This window comes from Protopterus annectens, chromosome 7.part0 (genome assembly GCF_019279795.1).
Source record: "Protopterus annectens isolate FY-2018-M chromosome 7.part0, PAN1.0, whole genome shotgun sequence".
Classification (NCBI taxonomy): Eukaryota; Metazoa; Chordata; order Ceratodontiformes; family Protopteridae; genus Protopterus; species Protopterus annectens.
In genome coordinates, this window is record NC_056739.1 from 918,393,420 (window position 1) to 918,419,049 (window position 25,630).

Sequence of the window (25,630 nt, forward strand, 5' to 3'; positions counted from 1 at the left end):
AACAGCAATGAAATATTAAACACTTTATAGAGTCAAAACTAAACTCCATTGTTACAAGCTAACTAACTAGTACAGGAATATTTTTATTTCAATTTTAGTGACAAATGTAGAATTTAAAGTGACATTCCTTCTAACTGCTACAATGAAATAACTCTACAGAAAGCTGCAAAACAAATCAAAATGTAGTTATGCAGCGTACTTTAAAGAGGTTCTCTGGTGCAACAGAGTGCAGAAAACACTCTTGTACTGTGATAGATGCCTTCAGTGAGCATCATTTTAGCAATTTTTTAACACATTTATACACTGACCGCATTCCTCTGGTATGCAACATAAATTAATTTGCAGCCTGTCACATTATAGGTGCTTACTATTTAAGGATTAAGTTCCCATACTAAAACATATTGCAGAAAATATAGTGAAACGAATAAGGCTAACTTTTAATCATCTATTTAAGACTAAAGGTAGTACTACGGAGACTAATAACACAAACAATTTGCTCCAAAAATGAACATGCACACACCCACCCAAACATGCCTCCATTTTGTATTCTTCTCCTTGTATGCTCCTTCTCCACAGTCCTTGTCTTTTCTATCCACAATACATAGGTCTTCATTTCCATCACCTTTTAGTTTTTCATTACAAACCTTTCCAAAGCCCTACTCAACTGATGACTGCCTTCCGTATTAAAATTTCACCATCTGGAGAACCTCTGCTTATCCTTTGAATAAGGTGTCCCAAGTATCACTTCACAAATCTTAGTGCCCATCACATTTTAAGACCTATTGCTTATCATTTCCTCTTTCTCTCGTTATTTACCACCATACCACCTGTCATCATATCATGTGTTTTAAAGCAATTCCTTGGAGCACCCATTTGTATGCCCTACTCTCTCTGATACAATCTAATCTTCTGCCCTAGGATCCTAGTCACTACTTACTGTCTCATTCTTAAGTTCATGGCCCCAAAAATTCCATCTTAACAATAAATATAAACCTTAAATCTGTTGCTCCATCATAAAAAGGTACTAAGACAGAATACAATTTGAATCCAGCATCTTAGAATTTAATTGTGTAAACCAGTCAGCATGGTGCATATAACACAAATTAAAAAAAAAAAGGTCAGTTCAGATGGTTACCTCTGTCGTAAGTGTGACGCACACAATTTAGAGAATCTTGGTGACCTCGGGGAAGTTAATGATGAAATCAAGTTATCTGGTACTTGGTCAGCTATAAACCCTTAACACTTGCTTTGACCTCTGAGAAGTAAATGCTAAAGAGCAATGGCACAAGGACTGAAACTTGGGGTGCACCTCTAGTGAGAGGTCTTTTAGGGGATGTAGAGCCACCCACCCTAATTTCCTGGGTTTGTGAGCCAAGTAGTTATCCGGTGAGTTATACAGGTATTTTTGACCGTCTACAATACCTGAGTATGGTATGGTGTTGAAAACTTCTCCAAGGTCTAGATATTTGGTGTACATATGCTTTAACCATGCCCATCTTTGTCTAACATATATCATGTACATCTTTCTCTAACACACAACTACTGTTTTTGTTAGATAGTTTGTTTTATTTATAACTGAAGGCAACTGCAGTGGGTGCACAGTAAAGGCCCAGTTATGCTAATAAAAATCCGCTTTGTATTCCTCATGAAGTTAATTCCAAGTAAATGTGGTATTATGGATGCATGTTTAACAGACAATCTTATTTGTGCAATGGGATTTCTAGTGATTTTAATAATTTTTTGGTTTAACTGAAAAAGTATCCATATGATCTGAAATTTACTGGGGATTGTAATTTGTAAAGTAGAAATATTCCAGCTTATTCTTGTTTGGCTCATTCCTGGGTTATCTGTTTGCAAAATATAAGGGCTAAAAACTACTGTAGAAATGTAAAGTTAGGCTTCTTAATATTCTCATAGATCAATAGCCTAGTAAGCACCTATGAACCTACTGAGGCCAAATGGGGGGACAATAAGATACTCAACAATACTTATGAGAAGTATGGAAGCCAGAGGTAATGGGAGACCAGGCAAAGGCCCTGACAGCTCCCATTAGTGAGAGGAAAGTATGGGAAATCTTGTATGGGTAGGCCTTAGGTAAAACCATTGGTTGTGATATGAGTGAAGGGCTTCTGACAAATACTTTGAGGTATAACAAAGATAGAACTGTGACTTAGCTAGTGGGATGTTTAATGAGGTTATTCTGTGACTTGCACCTTAATCATGGCAACTAGCACTGCCAAAGGAATTACAGACCAGAGTGTGCTGTCGTGTGCTATATATGTATATATATATATATATATATATATATATATATATATATATATATGTATATGTATACAGTAGCAGAGTGTGGAAGAGCTCACCAAATTAAGTGTCCAAATGAATGTGAATAGTGTAAATATAGTGCCATGTATTGCCAGAGAAACTTGAGAAGAAGAGAAAGCCCCATATGAAAGTGTCACAGAACACTATAATGGCATATAAGACAGGTTGGAAATAGGAAAGTCCATAGTTTGGCAACACACAAAGAACCCAAGCTATGTAACCAAGGATATAAAACAGAAATGCAATGAAAAGGGAATTTAAGCCTGGAGACCAGGTGTTAGCGTTGGTCCACTCAGCTGAAAATAAATGTTTCACTAAATGGTATGGTCCACTTGAAATACTAGAAGAATTAAATGAGGTAAACTACAGAGTTAGATAGACTGCTAAGAGTAGACCAGAAATGATGTACCATATCAACATTCTGAAATCACGGAAAGAAGCAGCAGAAAGTAGTTACTCTAGTGAAGAAAGAAAAGTGAACTCTATGCTTGCAGGACAGGCAGATGATACACTATGCAAGCCACAGAACTAAGAAACTGAAATTTTGTTTTAAGATGCAAGAAAATATCTTCAGGGCTGCCTGGTGTTATAAACATGTCTAAACACCATATTCAAACCATCCAAGGAGAAAAGGTTGATAAATTACAGAATGCCAGAGTCACAAATAAAGGTTGAACAGTAAGTAGTAAAGAAATGATTTAAAATAAGGATAACAGATGAGTCAAAAGGGTGAGTGCAACAGCCTCACAGTATTAGCCTCAGAATCTAATGAAACACTTTCTACAGAGTTTAAGAGGTGGAACACTATTTCAGATGTAGACAGTTGCCTAAAACCTAGGACTGAGGAAAAACTACAATGACTGAAGAAGGCAAAAACTGCATTAAATGGACTACAGCCATTTAAAACACATCAGAGGCTTAGTTTTCCCCACAGCAATGCTGATGGCCTAACGAAGTCCTAGAGGCCACCCAATGGGTATGAAAATGAAATGTATGTACTTAAGATAATGACAGATGTATGTTTTGTTCCCATCCTTTAAAACCTGCGAGTTACTGGATCCGACACTGGCACCTTCAGAATCTTCAGTCCTGGAGCTCCTCTTCCTGTAACCTTAACTCCCCTACTGTGACTCACTCTCCTCAAATTACGTTTACCCAATTATTGCCCCTAGAACAACAAACAAAGCAAAGCCAACTTTATCCAGGTATCAGGCAAAGGGCATCAAGAGGGCCCTCTCACATAGAGCTTCAGAGATGCTCCACACACACAGCCAAGAGCCTCAAACAACAGTGACAATTTGGAAGGGGCAAGGAGGAGGAAGGGAAGGTTGAGACAGATGGAAGAAGATAACACAGATCTATTTTTATGATAATTACATAATCTTCATATCTGATGTTGTCTTTCCCATCCATCCCAATCACTGGGACAGAGTCCCCAAACAGTAACATCAGCAGGGTAGTCCTAGGAAAGAACATTCCACAATACGGGTGGAAAAGAAGATCTGGACCTACTGAATGTCCAGTTTGTAATGGTCAAAGGTACAAATGTTAGACCAACTAGCTGCCACACAAATTTTATGAATAGATGCCTGAGTGAAAAAGTCAACTGAAGTAGTAACTACTCTGGTGGGATAAGCCCTAGGATTATTAGGCAAAGAAATCCCTTTCAAGGAATATGCAATGGAGATACAATTGGATAGTCATTTGGACAGGATCATACTGGAAACAAGATTACTAAAGAATGACTTGGAAAAGGAAACAAAAAGAAATCTGGTTAGATTTTCCGAAATTTTTGGTTCTGTCCAAATAGAATTTTGATTGGTTCTGCTTTCTGAATGGCTGTGAAATGTCCTCACCACCTCTTGGTGTAGGTGCCATTGTCTGCCTCTAAATGATCCTTGAGGTTGCCCTCTAGCCCTCGGGCGCCTGTATCTACCTCTTTGAGGTCTGTCCGTGGTTGGAAAGGACCAATTTTTTGAAGGCCAATTTCTACTGAAACGTGGCGGTTGTACCTGTAGGAAATCTTTCACTGTTTGCATTGATTTTGCCTTTTCCTCCATTTTCTTTAATATCTCCTCAGCCTTAACACCAAACAATACATCTTTTTGAAGAGGTGCATCTAGTAGTTTAGCTTTGACATGATCTGGTAAGGTTTGTTCTTTGAGCCAAGCATGTCTACGTATGACTGATCCTGTAAGAGCAGTTCTACATGAGGCCTCTAAAGCATCAAAACCACATTGCAAGGTATGTTTACCCACTTGCTCTGCACTATGCAACAATTCCTGCAACTCCTTCAAGTCTGGTTGTTCAGGTTGTGACATTTTGCTTTTCAACTGAGATAACAAAAACTGTTGATACTTTAACATATGGAACTGACAGTTTAATGCCCTCATGGTTAAGGTGGCCGAGGTGTATACCTTTTCCCCCCACCTTTCTAAAGCTCTGGAATCTCTCTGTGAAGGTAATGGATTTTTGGCAGTGGAGGCCTTAATTCTCTTGGGATCCTGTGAAATGGTCTCTGGGTCAGCCGCATGGCTTTTGTATAGGAATTGGTGTGAATCAGGAACCCGGTAATACCTGTAAGGCTTGACTGGAGCTGGAGGTAAAGAATCTGGGTTAAGGCTGGCCTCTGAATACACATCACCTAGTATGTCTAAAACAGGAGGGATAGCCAGAGGCCTGTGCTGAGGGAGCAATAGGAAATCCCTGAGCCTTTTCTTGGAGTCGGAGTAATCTTGGCCTTCCCAGTGGAAGTGTTCCCTCAAGGTATGCAAAGTTTCCCCAAAAGAGTAGTCCTCAGGGGGGGAGACAGAAGGAATGGACTCCTCTGCATCAGAATCTTCAAAAGGGGAGTATGAATGTTCCTGGTCATCAGAATGTTCTGAAGTAATGGAGGCCTGGTCCGAGGATGGGTATTTCTTCCTCCACTCTGGGCCTTTTGTCCGAGGGGGGTTGGGAACCCCTGATAAGAGTAATCAAATCCTCAGCCATTTTGAGCATCTGCTTTTTAGGCATGGGGCTTTGAGAGGGGCCCTGAGGAGCTTGTCTTTTAGAATGGATGGCTGCTTTAGATTTAGTGAAAGCCTTAATGGAAAAGGAAGAAGAAGGCCTGAAGACACCTTGAGAGGTGGCAGGCCTGTCTAAACTCTGAGTTTCCCCGCCAAGATTGGCTTCGGTATCTGTAGTCAGGGTGTGGGCAGAAGAGCCTGCGACCTCGGGCACAGAAGACACCGCTAATGAAGTGGCATCGGTAGTCAGGGGCTGCGTAGGCACCTCGCTGAGAACCAGAGCACCAGTAGTCGGCTTTAGCGTGGTGTCGGTAGAAGTCGCGGACCTCGTATATCGGTCCTTATCTTTGTGTCTTTTTCTCAAAACTGGAGTCGGATTATCCGACGACATAATGTAATTAAACTTTTTGCCAAAATAGCTTTGGGCGAACTCTGCCCGACGCTTAATAGTGCGTCTGTTGAATGTAGCACAAAAACGACAGGCCGAGACGTTGTGGTCTGGGCCTAAGCAAGGAATGCAGAGGGAATGGAAATCCTTATGCGGTATTTGCTTCCCACATGAAATGCAATTATTAACTTTGTCTGACATCTGTCTGAGGCAAGAAAAGTTTCCCCAATGGGGTACTTAGCTTTCAAGAAGACTTTGGTTAAAAAATATTCGTAATCTCAGAGCTGGCCGACCGGCACTTGCGAACTGCTTCTGTTTTGGGCACCGCGCGGCAAGAAAGACTGAAGAAAATGGCGTTGGCTGGTTCTTTTATGCCCCTGTTGCACTGACGTCAGGGAAGAAGCGACGACATCTGACGCCGGACCTAGACTTTGGAATTCGGCAGACCGAGAACCCGCCTGATGGCAGAAAAACCCATCTGTTATGACTGCAGCTGTATGCACGATGAACATCAGACAAATGTATAGTCTGATTTAGATTAGACTCAGAGGTTACATTTGGTAGAAATGTAGGGCTGTTTCTTAAGTTGGATCTATCCTTGAGGGGAAAAAAGATATGGAGGATAGTGTTTGAGGAGCAGACACCCTCCTGTTGATGCAATGGTCAGCAGAAAAAGGGTTTTTCAAGACAAAAGCTTTTGAGAAACTGTGTCCACTGGTTCAAAAAGCAATCTGGGAAGGACTTGCAAAAGCAGGTTGAGATCCCAAGGAGGGACCCGATCATGAATGGGAGTACCTCTCAAGAAGGCCTTAGGCAGTTTTAGAGCTGCCACTGGGGTATTATTAATGCCAATGTGAAAGTTGGAAATGGCAGCCAACTGAACCTTAATAGTACAATAACTGATGCTGGAGAAAAAGGTCAGACAGAAAATCAAGGATGGTATCCAAAGAGGCAGAAAAGGGATCCAAATCCATGGAAGCGGCCCAAAGGGAAAACCTCTTCCATCTTCTTGGGTACACCTTCCTATTGGAAGGTTTTTGGGAAGAAGAATATGATAACCCTGTCAGAAAGATTGGGATCTCTGGCCATCAATGGAATTGGAAGAACCTTGTGATTAGTTTGAGGGAGGGAACAATCAGGTAAGGTAGGCCCAAAGGATGAGATATCAAACCCAGGATAGGGTCCAGTGCCCAGGGCGAGTGAAGCAGATGAGGCCAAAGAAAGGGGAACCACAGCTGTCTTGGTCAGAACAGGGCAATGAGGATCACGGCTTCTCTGCAATGAGTTGCCTTCTGATGATACTGATACTTGATTGGTATACATGAGACTCAGGGATCTAACATACAGAATGGCATCCCATGGTGACTGTTCCTACAGTGGGATCACGGCAAAGTAACTACAGCATTTGGTGGTGGATGGGGAAGCCAATAGATCACAGTATGCAGTGCCACAGTGGCTCTAAATCTGTGCCACTACCTCTGGATTTAGTGACCACTCATAAGGCCGGAGGATGTCCTGCTCAGACTATCCGCCAATATGTTGGACTTTCCCAGGATGTGCACTGCAGTCAGAAACTGTTGAGAGGATATCAACCATTGCCAAACTCTCATGGCTTCTCAACATATCAGATTAGATCAGTTTCCTTCTTGTTGGTTCAAATACCATACCACTAATGTGTTGTCAGTCTGGATGAAAATCAAACCCTTGGGAAGAAGGACCTGAAGGGCCTGCAATGCTAAGGAGGGCCACTCAATTCTCTTAATATGAAGATTGGCCTTGTTCTGAGACCAGATACCCTGGACCATTTTCCCTTGAAGTGTCCCATCACTCTAGAAGAAAAGCATGCATGGTGACCGTGGCCTGAGGATGGGGAATAGATTCCAACCACCATAGAAAGTGGTGGCAACAGAAGTTGATCAGGCAAATGGGAAATCCATTGAGCAAGTGAGATAGGAGTTCAATGGAGAAGATGCATTTGGAATCTTGCCACAGGAACTACGCAAACAGAATCAGCCAAATGTCTGAGGAGATGCAGAACTGAGAATGCAGGAGGTTTGTAAGATTGTAGAATCTGAGAAGCATGCATTCAAATAGAATTTAACCTACAGAGTGGTAGTTTTGCAGTTTAATTGACCTAATTCAAATGACAACCGATAAATTCCAGTACCTGAACATGTTCCAGATTGGACTTGTCATAGTTCAGTGTTATGCCCAAAAGCGTAGACTGCTGCAGCAAAGAATCTTTGGCTTTTATCAGGGATGCCCTCTTGGAAGCTCTCAGGAGCCAGTTGTCCAGGTATGGAAAGACCTTGAACCCTTGCAGCCACAGCCAGGCTGCTACAACTGCTGTACATTTGGTGAACACCCAGGGAGCTGTGGTGAGACCAAATGGCAGTGCACAAAATAGGTAATGACAGGCTTCCAGCCAAAAACACAGGAACACCCTGGAATGCCTCACTATCTAGATGTGATAGTAGGCATCCTTGAGATCTATTGAGTACATCTAATCATCCTGTCTCAGCTTGCTGAGATCCAAAACAGGTCAGAGGTCCTTTTTTCCTTGGTATTAAAAGAATCTTGAATAAACCAAGGATCCTTTGTGGTCTAGTGGAACCTCTTGGATGATATGGCTGAGAAACAGCTTCTGGATTTTCGCAGCTGCCTCAGTTTGTTGATGGGACAGCTTATAGGGAAGGAACATTAAAGAGATATTTTGAGTGAATAAAAAGGGAACCGTATAACCTCTAGATATGACTCTCAACACCCACACATTTGAGATAATGGCCTCCCAAGCCTTTGGGTGGAGAGCCAGGCACTTCCCAACTGCCTCCAGAATGTGGCAGATGTGCAACCCTTCAGGGATACTAGAAGGGCTTCCTGGAGAATGCACCACAGAATCCCTAGATCTACAAACTGCCTATGCCCCTTGAGTAGCATCCATTAACATGAAGTCTGTGTCAGGGAGAACCATAATTATGGGCATCCTAGACACAGTGCTGTGACTTATGAACAAAGAGATGCTTCCCTCCCTTCTGGTTCCCGGAGAAGGACCTTTGAGGTGTGGAAAAATAGAGTCCAATGGCAGACAGCATATTTCTGTCCTGTTCACTCCTGACCAGCATCTTTTTGACCTATGGGCCAAAACTGAGAATCTATCAAAAGGGTTGTTAATAAAGAACATCTTGAAATAGTCCACAAGGTTGCACAGGTTCATCCAGGCATGGTAATGCATGGCAATACCAGTGCCTGCAGTGCATCATGCACCATGAGGCTTTTATCTAATGCTGATGGTACATACTGGTGCCTGCAGTGAGGGATGTACTATTAGCATTAGATAAAAGTCTTATAGATACAGTGGTACTAAACTGCATTGTCAACAACTGAGCCTCCAAGGTCTGCCGAGAGTACGGAGGATGAGTCTTCAACACTTTTGATACTTCTGAGATAAGGCCTCTCTGACAAATGGGCTAGGTAATTTGGTGCAAGTAGGACGGATGTGACTGAAGCATGGTTGTGATTTCCTAGATGGTCTAAAGGGGCAAAATGATACATATTGCCTGTCGTGACGTGCAAAGGAATTTAATACATTACTTCACGTGGGCATTATTGGCAAACTCACAAATTTAAGCATAAATTCCTACATCACCCAATGGATAGCCAAATGGCTCACAGATAGGACGCTTGACGTTAGGGTGGTAATCCATTTCCACTAAGAGGCCTGTTACTAGTGGTATCTCACAGTGTCTCCGTACTGGGACCTCTCCTCTTTGGAATATATTTTTCTGAAGTTAAGGCAAATGTTGAGGGCCTTTGGCTGACCAAATTTGCTGATGACTGCAAGTTGGGTGCAATGACTAAATCCCCCAAAGATACAGATATCCTCCTGGAGGGTCTGATGCAGACAAATAACTGGTGCCAGAACCATGGCCTAAAACTCAATGCAAAAGAGTGAAGACAACCACCCCTGCAAATTACAACAATTATAACTCTTCCCCAATAGTAGACCTAACAGTAAGGGGATTGGGAACTTAGGTTTGCAGTAACCTGAACATTGATAATCATGTGTCCATGGTAGTGAGAAAAGCCTTCCACATGGCACAACTTATATGTAAGGGGCATGGGCATGCACATCTAAGGAGATCATAGTCCCACTATAATCAGTCCTCATTAGACCAATAATCGAGTAAAATCCACCCTTCGGCATGTACCTAACCAGGCACATGCAACAGCAGGAGAGATCACAGAGGTTACCCTCTAAAAAAATACAGGGTATAAATAACATATCCTATACTGATTGCCTCAAAACCCTGTCTCTATACTTCATCTCCTAGAGCCTACTGAGGGCTACTTATGCTTAACTTACAAGGCATTCTCTGATTCAGCCCTGATGGATTTGCTACACATTCACAAAAACAAATAAACATAACATGTTGGAGAAAAAGGTAGGTGTCTCAGAAATTACCCTTCTCTGGAACAGACTCCCCATTCACATGAAACAAAGCTGTTTCCTCACCCTATTTAAAGTAGTTTGGACCAATGGATGGGAAATTGCAAATTCACCCCTGTCTTGTCACCTATAGTCCTTATGGACAGGGGCAGTATGTAGGTGCCTTAAGGCACAGACATATACCACAGCCATTCTATTCTGGTAAAATTGGGGCATGAGTGGCTAGGCTTAAAAAGGTTCGAGGGCCATTAGCCTGTTAACCTCTTATGAATCCTCCAACCAATGGGGCCAGAGGAGGAGCAATCAGACCCAGGGCCAATGGAGCCACAGACTTGACCCTGGGCTGAAGAGGCAGGAATAATCCCTATATCAATCTGGGCCTGTAGGAAGGAACGCATCAGCTGCTCTATATCAGAGGACTTAAGGCTCCCAAATTCATCTGGCAGACCTGGAAGAAGCCAGAGATGCTTGCTTTGAGAGTTTTTAGCAGCTGGATCCAAGCTTCAGATCCAGAAGGGAGAAGCTCAGAGCCAAGTGGCAGAAGGGTACGGTTCTGGAGAAAACACAGCTGGAGTAGTGGGGACTGAATACTGGCCAAGGAAGGAGATGGTTCTTTAGAAAAAAATGGACTAAGGATAATGAGTATGGAAGAGTTGGAGGATTCAGAGCCCAGAACTACAATCACAGGCAACTGGTGTCAAGGTGGCATCAAAGACCCACTTGAAGCTGAAGCTGCAAGAGCCAAAGATCGTCGAGTCTCTGGATCCATCTGGTCCTTGGTTGAAGAAGAGGAACATTTGTGCTCTTCCTTGTCCTTGGGCTTAGAGCTAGGACATGATATTCTGAATCCTTTTACTTAGTTTTCTCTCTCTCTTTCTCAGACTTAATTTCCTGCATCTTAGCCAGTGAAGGTGAAGCTAAAATGATCAAGGGTTGGAGAAGACCCTCTAAAACAAATCTGGCCCTCCTAATAGCAAGGACTCTGGCACCAAACATTTTACAAGCCTGGCATGCGATGTCCAGCTACACTGCCCCTGAACAATAGACACCCTCACCATGGGTGTATTGAAGGAGCAATTAATGCCCACACATGATACATTTTTTAAACCTTGAAGCTGTCTTGTCCGTTAAACAGTGGGCAGCAATTTACCACTAAGGTAAAAAATAATTGCCACAAGTAAACAAAAACATCACAACAACAATAACACTACTGACTATACTAATCAAATAGAAAATACAGCAGATAAAAATTTTTAAAGAAGACAGAAATGGGCATGGTGGAACCGCCAAAGAGATATTATACCTAAGCACTTACCTAAATACAATCTACACACTAGTCTAAACCCTAATCAAACCAGTAATGTACACACACACATATATAAAAAGGTAGAGGAGGCTGTAAAAAGATTAGAACTCTCAAGTCAACAATCCATTGGCGATGGCAGCAAGCAAGATCAGAGGAGAGTCAGTTATAGTATTGAGTTATGGGTAGAAGAGGTGGAGCTCCAGGACTAAAGATTCTGAAGGTGCTGGCATTAGATCAACCCACAGACTAAGATGAATGGAAAAGAAAACATCAGATCCAATGTTTTCAAGTTTTGGGAGTTTAGGGGTCAAATGTATAACAGCCTGGTGGATTTCATCAAATAAAATGCCCAAAGAAATGCAAACATTATTAATAGAGTTGTGTTTTGTGTGTACATTGTGTACACAAAACTGCTACTGTAAATCAGAAGCATTTATTTTAAGAACATAGACAATTATGCTGTAGACAAGTGTTACTATCACTTTAAATGAGAATGTTGCTTTAAGAGCAGAGAGACAGACCTTTATTAGCTATAATGGATTTGTTTAACGAAATAATTAATGCATAAAAGGAGGACTGAAGTAATCCCATTCAGTGTTGTTTCCCATTTGGTGGGAGATTTGATGTCCAGAGCAGTGGCTCTGGAAGTGAGACAGCAGAGTGAAAGAAGACCTGGAAGAAAACATCAAGAGGAAGCTTAATACGGTTTGTTTTACAGGAATTCAAAACGGAGACAGACTGTGTCTAGCTGTAAAGCACTGTATCGAAGGTACTTGTAGTAAGATTTTATTAAGCAGCACAATTTTTGTTTTGGAAAGAAACAAAACCTTATGTACTTTTAAAATATGTTTTTTTTTAATAAGACTTGTGTCGCTCACTCACTCACTCTCTCTCACACACACACACACACACACAGACACAGACACAGACACAGACACACACACACACACACACACACACACACACACACACACACACACACACACACACACACACACACACATGGATGGACATCCTGCTTAAGTTATGAAATACCTTTTAGTACGTGGCACTGATGTGTATTTATAACTGTGACTTGCATCACAAGTCTAAGATTATTTTAACATTCTCAAGTAGAAATTGGGGATAAATTTCTATCTCAGTCATGAATTCCACTGCATTATTTTAGCAGTGAACATGGCTGCAGTGTAACCAAGCATGTAAACATTCTTTAACAGTTTTACACACACACACACACACACACACACACACATATATATATATATATATATATATATATATATATATATATATAAAATTACTCAAGACGCATATTACAATCCAGTAACTACGCAGTAACAGTCAGGACTCAAATGACTGCATCTAACTCACTGACTTCCAGCCTTGCAAAAACCTCTAAAAAATACATACCAAAAAGGCAGTAACTATAACAACTTCTGTGTCACAAAACAAACAAAAAACATACTCTTATTGCACTGTTTTTGGATAACATAGCAGGAACACAAAACATGTTTTACCACTGTTTGCGTTCTGTAATCACATACATAACACAAGTATACTTCTTTACCAGTGTCTCTGCGGGGGGGGGGGGGCCTCCACTGCATCACTCCTATCTAAATAACAGTGGGGAAAACATCAAACCTCCTCCCATCACCGAACCACAACCCCACTAAAATACACTACACAATCAATTCAGCACTTGTTCAATAAAACTTAAAAAAAAAAAAAAAAAACACCTGATCAATTGTGCAATCAACTGATTAAATATCATCCATATATAAATATACACACACAATGGTTTATGTAATAAATGTAGCAGCGCTGCACTGACCTCTTGCTTTCTACCTCATCTCATTTACCTGTACTTGGTAAATAATGGGAAATTTCAAGTCAAGTTCCATTCAAACAAGTGTTCAGATAAATAAACCACACAATATGTGCTCAAAGGTCTGTGACTTAGACATATGCATGCCTAATTCACAGATACATTTCTAAGTAACAAGAGCTATCGAGAGTCATAACATAAAACATTCTGAGCTGCCGTATGAAGCAGAGTAAGACAACACCAAGACCCAGCTCCCAAAGCACTGCCAGCTACAGCATTGTGGTAATGCATCAGCTCACCATGAGCTGCGGTGCAGCATTCCTGCAGACTATACTATGCAGTCCTGCTCTCCAGGTGCTTAAAGCACGTACTTGGAAGTGAAATAAAACAAACATACACATTTAGTAAACAAAATGAAAAATGATACATTATCTTTCTTCTTAAAATCGTTACATGGGATACTACATAACAGGGTGTGGTGCTTTATGTAACATGAAACAGCTGGTAGCAGTCTGAGTAATACACTGCAGAAGCCACAAAGAGTTATTGCCTAAGTACAACTCATCATATACCTATAATTCCATTTCAGCTGTCACTGCTGAGGAAAAAAGTAGTAATATGTTGCTTTCATTGAAGTCATATTGCACACATAAAAAACCTTTCTCAGTACTTCACCTTAGACCATCTCTGTATGATCACAACGTGATATATAATTACAGGTGTAACAGTCATGCTTTTAGGAAAAGAATGGGCATTTTTAATTACGGATATTTTTTGTCTTAATTTCTTACAGGTGTTTGTAACAAAAAGTTTATTTCTTTATAATAATTTTGCTCAGTGAAACTGAATATACACAGACAGCTCTCACCTAGTGCAACAGCTGCCATTGCATTTCATTCTAAGTGCATATCTTAAAACTGAACAGCACATGGGTTTTTGCCATTTCTCACAATTAATTTTAAAAACTGAAGCCTGCAGTAAACTGTTGATTTTTGTCCAAGAACATAAATGCAATGAAATGAAAAGAAGAAACCAAACCACACTGAACTGAAAGGTATTTGGGCTTCAATTCATGTTTTTCTTCACCAGTAATAACATAAGAGACATCAGATCCATTGGTTGATTCAGAAGCATTTGCAGACTAAGCAGCAATGCTCATGTGCTTCTACTTCATCCGCAGGGGTTACAAAAAAAAGAAGCAAAACACAAAGCCTTGTCCACTTTGTACCCATGTTTCTTTTTTCATTACCTTCAAGTAAACATAAGCCCAAACTTGAAACGCATCATACAGTAATAGCAAAATTAAGGCAATGCAGAATTCAGTTTGAAAAATGGTAACACAAAATGCATAGTACTACAACTGTATAACATACGCAGAACAAACATTTATTTTATACATTAGAGATATGTACTGCTTTACAAACTATTTTAATGTTCAGCGTGGGGCGGAGTGCAGAAATGGGTGAAGGGTCTGTACCTGAGCACTATTTATCAGCAGTACACACCATCATGACAAACCTACATACAGAGTCATCAGGGCACTAACTATTTCAAAGACAGGCAATGTTGCTTAACAGCTCATGGTGAAGTGAAGAGAAATTTTGTAATAGCTGTTTTTAAAATACGAGTATTAAGGCTAAAAGGGGCATAATCTACCTGTCAGATAGGACTAAAAGATATATATTTATCCCTAAATTATTTGTCACCTGCTGCTTAAAAGGTAGAATTCATGTTGCTGGGGCAAATACAAGTAGTCAGGAAAATACCACTAACGATTAGAAGACACAATTTTCCTAATCAGTGAAATAAGACAAATGCATAAATTCAAAAATTAATGCTGGAAAAAGGATACATAGAAATGTTTACACATGCTTAATAATTTCTGATTGTGAAGCATACAAGTGTCATTGTCTGTAACACTCTCCAGCTTCTGAACTTATCAAATCTCATGGGCATTTTCATAACTCCCAAGGTGACAACCATGCATTCAATAACATGCATTCTGCTGCATAGCTGAGATCTACTACACTTCAAGTTTTCATACCTACTGAAGGAAGTAACAAACAAATACATACAGAGTACAAAAATATGCATATCTAAACAAACTGTGTACACCTACACACTTGTGTAGGCACACTACACTGCTGTATTCAGGTGCAGTGTTCCATCTATATGGAAAATGCGAGCACCATCACACATAGAAAGTTCTCTCCCCAGCATTCTTCAAGTCCAGCTCATCAACAAGGTGAGCACTGCACCTGAAGCCAAACCACCACATTGATGAACAGATGGCTTGCAGGATTAAATGCCAGGCTTTCCTTTTAGCTAGCATTGGACAATCAAATGTAATTGGTAAGTAATATGCAGAAGGTTGTTGTGTCGTTCGGCTTTTCCAGGTTAGGGGTCGCCACAGCAGAACTCCGGTCCGCTAATGTTTGGTAGTGGATTTTTACATGCCAACTTACCATCCCTGACGCACAACCTTCAACGAAGGCATGTCCATTCACGCATGCCTCCACACAGAAGACGCTCTAACTGAGAATCGAAAGGGACAACTTCTTGCTGTGAGGCGACAACACTACTGCAGCACCAAAGTGCAATTTTTTCTTCAAAAACTGTTTAAAATTTTTAAGTAAAATAATGACTACTATGAGGATGTCATGAGCTTGAATAAACTTGTGACTGCACAAAACACCCAGCACACGCACTAATTATCTTACAATGCAGCCCCGATGTGTGGTTATTGAAACAGCAGTCAAAAATATATGCCTAACTAACTGACAGCCTTACAATACAGCCAAAAAAAGATGTACCTTTTATGCCAAACTAGGAGACAGGATATGCAATTTCAACATGTGGTCTGTTTAAGGAGTCAGAAACTGCTATGACTGTTACAAAGGTAGACAAAGATGATTCAAGCAGCGGGAGGTTGCTGGTAATTACAACATTGCCTCTCTTCAGAAAACAAATTCTGTAGCCATGTGGTAGGTGTGAACACTGGCTCTAGAAGATTGTCACTGTTGATGTGACACCCTGACCCTATGTGTAAAAAATAGGAAAAAGGGAATGTACATGAATGAAAGAATGGGTGATACAAAAAAGCTACAACCACTGGCTGGAGTGCTTGAAAAGTTTCATTTTAAATGTTGTAAATGATGAGGGAACCGTTCTTCTTTTCTGAGGGCAATGAATCTAAGCTGGTGGAACTTCTTTCACAGCTGTGAAAGATGCACACTGTCACATACTAACAAATGACATCTACTTTACGTTACCTTGAAATGGATATCAAGCAAGCAACAAGTAAGTGTGAAAGCAAAATGCCATCAGTTTTTGGTTTACTACAAGCTTCGTGTGTTTTCAGAAGCACTGCATTTGGCGTGTTTTAAAGGTATGCAAAGTATTCAACATGTGACTGAACAAATTAAAAAGCAATGAGCTGGAAAAAGATTTTCTGAACAGATCTGAGGAAATACATTTTGAAATCTAAGTATGTAAAGGATGAAAACAGGCATGCGAGATTTAATGAACCAACGACTTTCAATCCCACTTTCTCTTTATCATTAACATTTTACACTTTATGCAAGTTTTACTGAAGTGAACACTGCCTCCAGATGATTGTCACTGCTGATGTGACATCCCACTATTTATAATTTAAGTGGGAAAACAATTTTTGCAGGTTAATGAAAGCAGTGCAGACAATACATATGAACGAATGTAAGCTATACAAATGACCATCTCTCTGTGAAGAGGTGGAGAACTTTCTTAGTGAACCAGAACTGAAGTTAGGAACAAAAATAATAAGTAATGCACACCGATGTTGATGAAATCTAACTGTGTCACTCCTAGGTGGACTGATAAAATGTTAAGGCTGGCCTAGTTACAAATACATTTTAAAAAGTTCAGTCTTACCAGTTTTCTTCTCTGCAAAGCGTTTCCCAGCTTCTCTGAATGCCACAACAGCCCTGAAAAAGGCTCGCAGGACACACCAACGAAAAACAGCAACTGGGTCAATACCTATTAGTCCGCAAATGAAGGCATTTTTACTGCTTTTCAAAAGTGCTACAATATCGGGTCTCATGTGATCGGTATTCTTTGCACGGAAATCCTGTGAGGAAAAAGAAAGAAAATAAGGGTGTTCTTAAAACTGAACCCAGCAAGCCTTTACTGATCACATTGTTTCTTCACCCTCAGAATAAACACGACCTACTGAAGTCCAAAGCAGAATAATACATACATTTCTCTTTGCAGTATGTACTTGTGCTGATCTGCAACGTGTGTCAAATAGTGCAAGGGGACCAGAAAATGCATGTTACATCCAATGATTCTCTCACCTGCTGTTAATGATACACCTACATGCTCTGAATTGTATATCTGAATTGTATATCATGTTCTACCCAAGTAATACTGCAACAAACAGCAGCCCAAAAGGCTTTGCAGATATGAATACATTCGGTGCAAGGAAATATATTACAGAAACAGCTTATTATAATATCAGTAAGCACAACAAAATTTCTCGCCAATAGTCTGAGTAAACGCTCCAAGTGCTCCAAGCCAAATAAACTGTTCAAACTATATAAGAGTAGGAACAGGAGCGAAACAGAGCCAAAAAAGTCAAATAAGTCAAAAAAGCTTTAATGTTAGAAATGTAGGAATGTTAGATTTTAACATGTTTTTAATGTTGGGTCCTGAGAATACATACGCATATATTATACTATATATGTATATATACGTTATATATGTTTATACACATGCATAGATGCGTGTTTTTTATATATACATGTATTTATTGTATTTTTTTATATATACATACATTTTTTTGCTGTGTGTGGGATGCATTCAGAGATATATTTTTTATATATGCGATCTGTTTTATATTTATATGTTTTTATGTAGTATAACCTTTATGTAAAGGTTACATATGCACACTTTTAGCTTATTAATATGCAAGTAGATATTGTGCCTGATAGGTTAATGGAGACTATTGTTAGTGTATATATACAGCCTCCATGGATACTGGTCTTTGTGATCTGATGAAGCTCATTGTATTGAGTGAAAGCGCTTAACTGACCTGCAGTGTTTAAATTTTATTAAAGCTTTTTCGACTTATTTGACTTTTTTGGCTCTGTTTCGCTCCTGTTCCTACTCTTATTTAGCTTATTATAATGCAACACCTGTCAAATGAAATTACTGGTGAAATCCTTCAGAAGATCAGCTGAGCACTGGACAAATACAGCAACGCAAAGTAGGAGTCAAGAAAAATTCCGAGATCATACGAAAGCTTTTAATATATGCTACAGCCTTTTCTTTGCTGAAAAAAAGGTTTTCATGGCCATATAACATTATTTTAAACTTATTTCTTATTCAGCAATGGGCATCTCATATAAGAATCACAATTTTTATCACTGCATGCATGTAACATGAAAGACCTCAAAAGTCTTACGGAGGACGCATGTGCAAAAACATTCCCAAGTCTCCCTTTTCAAGGCATCATAGGAGATATGCACATTATCACAATGAAAAAAAAAAGTTTTATCACAATTACTCAAAAACACACAATTACACACAAACTTTTAACAATACAATCAAACTAAAACTCCAGATTTCACTAGATATGGGGGGGGGGTCTTTATTATTACAACTGATTGCTATAGTTGGAAGCTGTACACACCTTCGGATTTTGCCAAAATCTTTCTATTTAGGTCTGTTCTGCATCTGCTTGGGGGAAGACATCTGCTTTTGTTTCCATCTTCAAATGATATTCTCAGCCCCAAGCAAATAAGAACATCTGCTTTTGTAAGCAGGATTTGAAACTACAGGGAACTTTTACTCGAAGTAAAGTTATGAGCTGATCAAACATATCCACATCTAATAAAACATGGCCTTTTAATATGAATGCATTAACATAGCATGGACGCCACTGTACAGTTTTGAACTACACAAAAACATATACCAAATGCCTAGACACACACTTCTAAAACTTGCAAGGATCCTTCATTCTGGATTCTCTATGCATCTTCTAGGGGATATTTGCTTTCTAGTTTAAATAGGAAAGTCAAATGAGCATGCCTATTAATATAAAATAAAAAGTGTATTACTAGAATCATTTCACATCTTTGGAAAGAGCAATGCAGAGAAGTAACACAATATTGACTTTCTCTAGCAATTTTTTATCATAAACTACAAAGATGTTCAGATTTCCAATGAAGCAGAACTGGGGAAGTAACCTTGAGTCAATATGTAAGGCCCTCTAAATGCTGAGCACAGCACATCAGAATTTATGTTTAACTAACGTAATTAACGTAACTAACGTAGCTTGGGCCAAGTGGTACTGTATAGCATCCCGCAGATGCAATACAGTGTTAATTTTTCAGTTCTACATTATGAGATTATGACAGCATACAGTGACAACATAGTTGGTTTGGGAGCATAAAAAGCATACATTTGTTTGCATACTCTTCAGTATTTGCGGTGTGTACAACCGCATATAACACTGGTTTGCCTTTATCTGGTAAAACAAAGGGATGCTAGCAATATGTGCACAGATTTTTTTTAATTACAATTTTACAAAACAAAGCATTCTGTATGTAAGTGATGTCTACTTTGTAGTCTAAGATGTCAACATCATCAGGCCTGGGGAGCTTCCTGGACTGTTGCTCTTCCAGTCCATCTGCAAGCAAAGTATATCTAAAACCACAAACATTGCTGGTATGGTCATTGCAAATGAAATCATTAACTTTGCAAACACAGTTTCCTGGATTCATGTACATGTTCTATATCCATGTACTTTAAATGTTAATGCCATGTTAAGGTACAATTTTTCTTACTATTCATATAACCTGGACTGAGCCTGCAACTGGTCATTTGCAATCAGTTTTCTAACTCAGTAAACCAACAGAAATAAATACGTAAACAAATGTTGAAGCACAAAGTCTTGAAGCATGACCTTGATTTAATATGGTGCGACTGTGATGTATTTGGGGGATGAGAAGAGGGTGGGAAACGAGCACATTAGTATGAAAAACAAGACATTTGTCATCAGCTTAAAAAATGACAGCCTTTGTTTTAACTAAGTGCATTCTACCTCGCAAGGCACTCTGCAGCTGACAAAAGGAACTATAAATGAGTGGATCCTAAAGGACCAGTGATGGTCTACAAAGACCTCGTAACATGTGCCAAACAGGTAGCAAAGGTAGTGGATTAAAACATATTTAAAAATACATTAGTCTAGGCATTTCTTTAGTTATTCATTTGGTGGCAAGGTAGAAATACTGACATCATCTGAGCTTTTTCCAGCTACTAAATAAAGAACATTATACATATACGTACAGTAACCAAGCAACTGTGCTTAAAAATTAGGGACTATACAACAGAACACTGGGAAAAACATACAGGGTGTGTCCATGTTTTACTTATATATATATATATATATATTTATTTATTTATTTATTTATTTTACATTTGTTAACCGGGCTAGTCTAGCTGGATATATTTCCATTTTCAGTAGAGGCCCGGGGAGAAAAGCTCCACATATAGAGACAACAGATTACAGACTGGTAGGACTTAGACAAGGAATATTGTTATCCAAACAAGGGTAGAAGTTAAAAATTTCTATATATATACACACACACACACACACACACACTATACATACATATATATATATATATATATATATATATATATATACATATATACACACACACACACACATATATACACACACACATATATATACATATATATATATATATATACACACACACACACACACACACACACACACACACACACACACACACACACACACACACACACACACACACACACACACACACACATGTGCCAGGCTTAACTTCAAGTCATTCATGACTGGCACTCTAATGTGTGATTTGCTGTAAGGCACAGGCACCAGTAACATGGGGGGGCCAAAGAGTAAGTGAAAGAGGATACTTATGCGAAAGGAATAGAAATGGATAGTGTGTGTCCAACATACAATGTATGGTTAGATATACCCAAGTGCTGGGAGGAACCCGCTCCCAGTACTGCAGCTATATACAAATTAGTATTCTGAAGAAGGGGGTACTTACAAGGCACTTCTCTGTGCTGGAAGTTTGACATGTCACTTTTGTTTCAAATGGTGTTCAACACATGGTGACACTAGTGCAGCACATTATATGAATAAACTGACCTTCACCCCATATTTGACTTTTCCTGCATAATGCCTGATGATGAACGCTGGCTCCAATACTGCCGGAAATTCAATGTAGCTTTGTCCCTCATGGTGACGCTTGATCTTGTCCAGCAATGTCTGGTTTGTGGCCTGTGGGAAACTGAAGGGAACAGAAAGAAAACAAATCAGAAAACAAGTAAACAATAAATATTAGAAATGAAAACAATGTTATGGTACAACTAAGAAGCAAACCACAAGACACAAAGGAAAGGTGCACTGTATGCAGTAAATATGTCTCATCAAACTACACAGTGAATCATCACACCTTAATTATGTGATGCATTAAACACCTCATCTACTGAGTTATCTCCACAATAACAAACAGAGATTCTTCTTTACCACTTTGCAGCTATTTCAGTATAACAAAGCAGTTTATAACTTGAACATTATAGAAACATTCTTCATCCCTAAGAACATTCTTATTTAACAAAGACATGTTCAATGTTCATTGCAGTGGTAAAGGGGCATCATGAAAGCAAATGTTTGGTGCATTTTAGCTGTCTCACTACAGTTCCACAAAATCTATTTTGAAAAGTGGCACAAAATGGAATGGACCACATTCACCATATACAAAATAAAGGAGTCTCACCAAGTCACAACATTTCCATGCCAAAGCAGTTAGCAAAAATAAATAGGTGATAAAGTAACAGAGAATGGAGGTATAAATTATGAGAGATTCATAGGTTAGTATTAGGCTAACTGACCTTCTGAGCCATTTCAAGCCAAACCAATCATCCCAAGTGAGAATCAAACCCTGCACCTTGTGGCTGTAAGGGAAACACCTTAACCATTATACCAGGAAAAGGCATGCAGTTGTCTTTCCTTACACTAACTAGTGTTCTAATTTAATGCTGAATGCTTTTGAGGAAAGGAAGCCCTACATTCAAGCTTGGAAAGTAAGAAATGCACTGCCCAGTCTATCAAACCTTAATGAGCTGACAGTTTAAGGATACACTTACACAAAACACACATTCTGACACTGAAATGTGAAATGCAGATGGAAATGAAAATACAAGCCTTTTTACATGTCAAAGATGAATGTAACAAAGTTATACAGAAAATGTACACCTGTATTAAGTAAGCAACACACATCAACCAGCATGTGCAGAATGCCAATTTAATCAGTATCTTGGAGACCACTTTCATATAACAGTGGTACCAGACAGGGTTACTGCTCTCGCAGTGATTCTACATCTACATTATTCCTTGAGCACTCTAGAGTTATGGAATAATTGCAGGAAACATCATACTTGCACTTCTATACTGTGGAGATTTTTCTACATGGGATATGTCCTCAACGAGCTAGATTTTAACGTAGCACAGAGTAGCCCATCACTCTCTGAAAGAAGTTGTGGCAGAGCCATGCTGAGGATCACTGGAAAATGGGTAAACTGTGATCCAGTGCTCTTTGCAGATCAGTAGCAACATCTCTTGTGAAGAACATGGCAATGGCCATTTTTGGTATCAGACATAGGGAAGGACTTGTCTAAAGTTCCTGATGGTCTGATGATATCCTCAGGGATGCAGAATGGACATTGACAAGTGATCTATACAGCACAGCAACAACCAGACTGACAATCGCAAACTCTAGGAAAGTTCCACATACACAGTAAATGCCACCAAATATTGTACACAGCAAATCTACTAAGCACAAATACAAGCACACTAACCACACACACTTAGTTTCCCCTCAAAAAAATAAAACTAAAAATTTCTAGTCACTGCTATGAATCTCACTCCTGCCGGACTACTCTGCTATGCCTGTTCACAAAGATAACTTGCATGAGCCAAAACTCAATCCCCAAAAAATGACTTTGCTAGGGATGTTAGAAAGAGTGAAAACAATGCCTGTAGTACAGGACGGCTGTGATTATGCATAACCCAGTACTAAGTACAGAAGCATGAATGAAGATCACTAGCAGGAAATAAACAAGATTAAGAAAGCAACATAATGGTTAGTAATAGTGTCTATTATGATATTACTAGAGTTGTAATATAAAATAAAGATGCAAAATGACAGGCAAATGCTACAAAAGAGAAAGCAATTTGAATAACTACAGCTAAGAACTCTGGATATATATGCCTATAATTGAATTTGAGAATCACTGTTCAACCAAGTGTTGTACAACTTTATATTTCCAGCAAAGTTTTATTTATTTACTTACTTACTTATTTTTAAGTAAATGTGTATTCATGTAATTATAGTATGTATCTAAGAAAGCAGAAGTTAATAGCATTAAGTTTCCACAATGACAATCTAAGACTGTTTCATTTTTAACCTTCATTTAAAAATGATGATATCAAGATCTATTTTAATTGCAGAATATATAACCATGATATAGAAGATCCTAGAGTGGCCAGTATGATATGTGAGATATTTCAATCTCCCAGAAGATTCCTGTGCAACATACTTGACATAGCTGGTTGTCTCCTCAGATTGCTACATGTATTTAAAACTTTAAAACAGCCACATAGACTGTAGAGACTGTATGGTGTTACCAGCAGGATAAGAAGGGATGCATTTGATGGAATATGTGACCACCAAGACAGCTTTGTCAAATGGGTTTGCAAAAGATTCACTGGAGATCGTACTTGTAAGCAAAAACAATAAGTAATACACACCACTCTTGATGACATCTGTGTCACTTATGCTGGATGGGATAACATTTTAAGGCTGGCCTAGTTATGAATACATTTTAAAAAAGTTTAGCCTTAACTAGTTGTCTTCTCTACCCAGCTTCTCTGAATGCACTTGTGAAATACCTGTCATTGCCATGCTTGGAAGTTAAATATGAGAAACCTAGACCAATACTGAAACAAAGTTTCACCCATTACAAGAAAGAACAGGTGCTATGGAAGCTATGGTAACCAGGTAGAACACTATCAGTGGCTTAGGTGACCTGTACTTCTTGAACACAATTATTCAGGGGTGTCAATGAAACATAACTAGTGATTTGTAGATGAGAAAAAGGAATGTATGAAGAAAACTGAGGTACAAATGTTGATTCTCTGCCACTTTGAATGTGTTTTGGAATGAAAAGGGGCAACCTTTCATAGCTCAGATAAAACTATTCATAAAATACAAAGAATTGCTTTCGAGACTAGCCCAAATACACGTGGGAAGAAAAAGTCACAGCGACTATTAAAGTGAGAGGTATACACGCTACTGGAGAAAGTGAGAGGTATACACGCTACTGGAGAAAGAGAGAGGTATACACGCTACTGGAGAAAGAGAGAGGTATACACGCTACTGGAGCAAGAGAGAGGTATACACGCTACTGGAGCAAGAGATGAATGGGAAGGGAAATGTGACCTGAGTGAGAAGACAACATATCAAACAACAGGAGATTAACGACTTTGATCCTTCAGTTATTCTTCAACATGTTATCCCTCTTCTGAAGAGGAAAGGTAACGCTTGTCTGCCTTATACTGACTTATATGACTACAGCATCTTTTCAGCTAGAATCCCTGAGATAGTAGCCATTCTAGGTTTTAGAAAATAGCTTCCTGCCTCTTGAAGACAAAAAAGATCTGACAAAATCTTGAATGCCTTTGAATGCGCCAAAAGCAATGGAGGAAAGGACACAGAACTGGACCCTCCTGATGTAACTGTTGCAGATGATTTCATCTCAATGGTTTAGGTATTATGAATGATGCAAAAAAAATGATCACAGCTAATGATGGCTGCCATTGATAAACTCGGGGTTCACATCAGCATGAGAACTACTGTGACAATGACAGTGCCTGTCAAGATTCCTCACAAAAAAATGAAGAAGACAATCGCTTCCATCAGGGTCAGTCTGCTACAGCTATCACACACCTCAATGATGAGATGGAGTACTGGGGCTGCTCCACAGAGAAGATTTGCAAGATTTCAACTAGCCCCACATCCGACAAAGTGGTAGTATGGTGTCTTTTTGAAACTGACAGCAATCATGAGTATCTCCTCATTTTCCTATATGTAAAGTCAGCAGACGCATTCCTCTTTCCTTACAACTCCTTCACAGTTTAATATCTACTGGCAGGATGGTCTAATGACATCAGTGCATCACCTGTAGAAGCTGAACTGGCTAAAGACATTGCAGACCTCTCCAGCTGGAT

General features: G+C 39.4%; 1 protein-coding gene across 4 annotated transcripts in view; it reads right to left on the reverse strand.

The window, feature by feature from the left end:
* Positions 1-25,630, reverse strand: part of MYO9A (myosin IXA) — a 2,281,069-nt gene that overhangs the window by 932,240 nt on the left and 1,323,199 nt on the right. For all 4 annotated transcript variants that reach the window (XM_044077496.1, XM_044077494.1, XM_044077495.1 and 1 more), the window contains exons 12-13: positions 21,488-21,629; positions 17,209-17,404 (exon numbers count right to left, since the gene is read on the reverse strand). In XM_044077496.1, the coding sequence (XP_043933431.1) occupies positions 17,209-17,404; positions 21,488-21,629 (338 nt within the window). The remainder of the gene's footprint in view (positions 1-17,208; positions 17,405-21,487; positions 21,630-25,630) is intronic.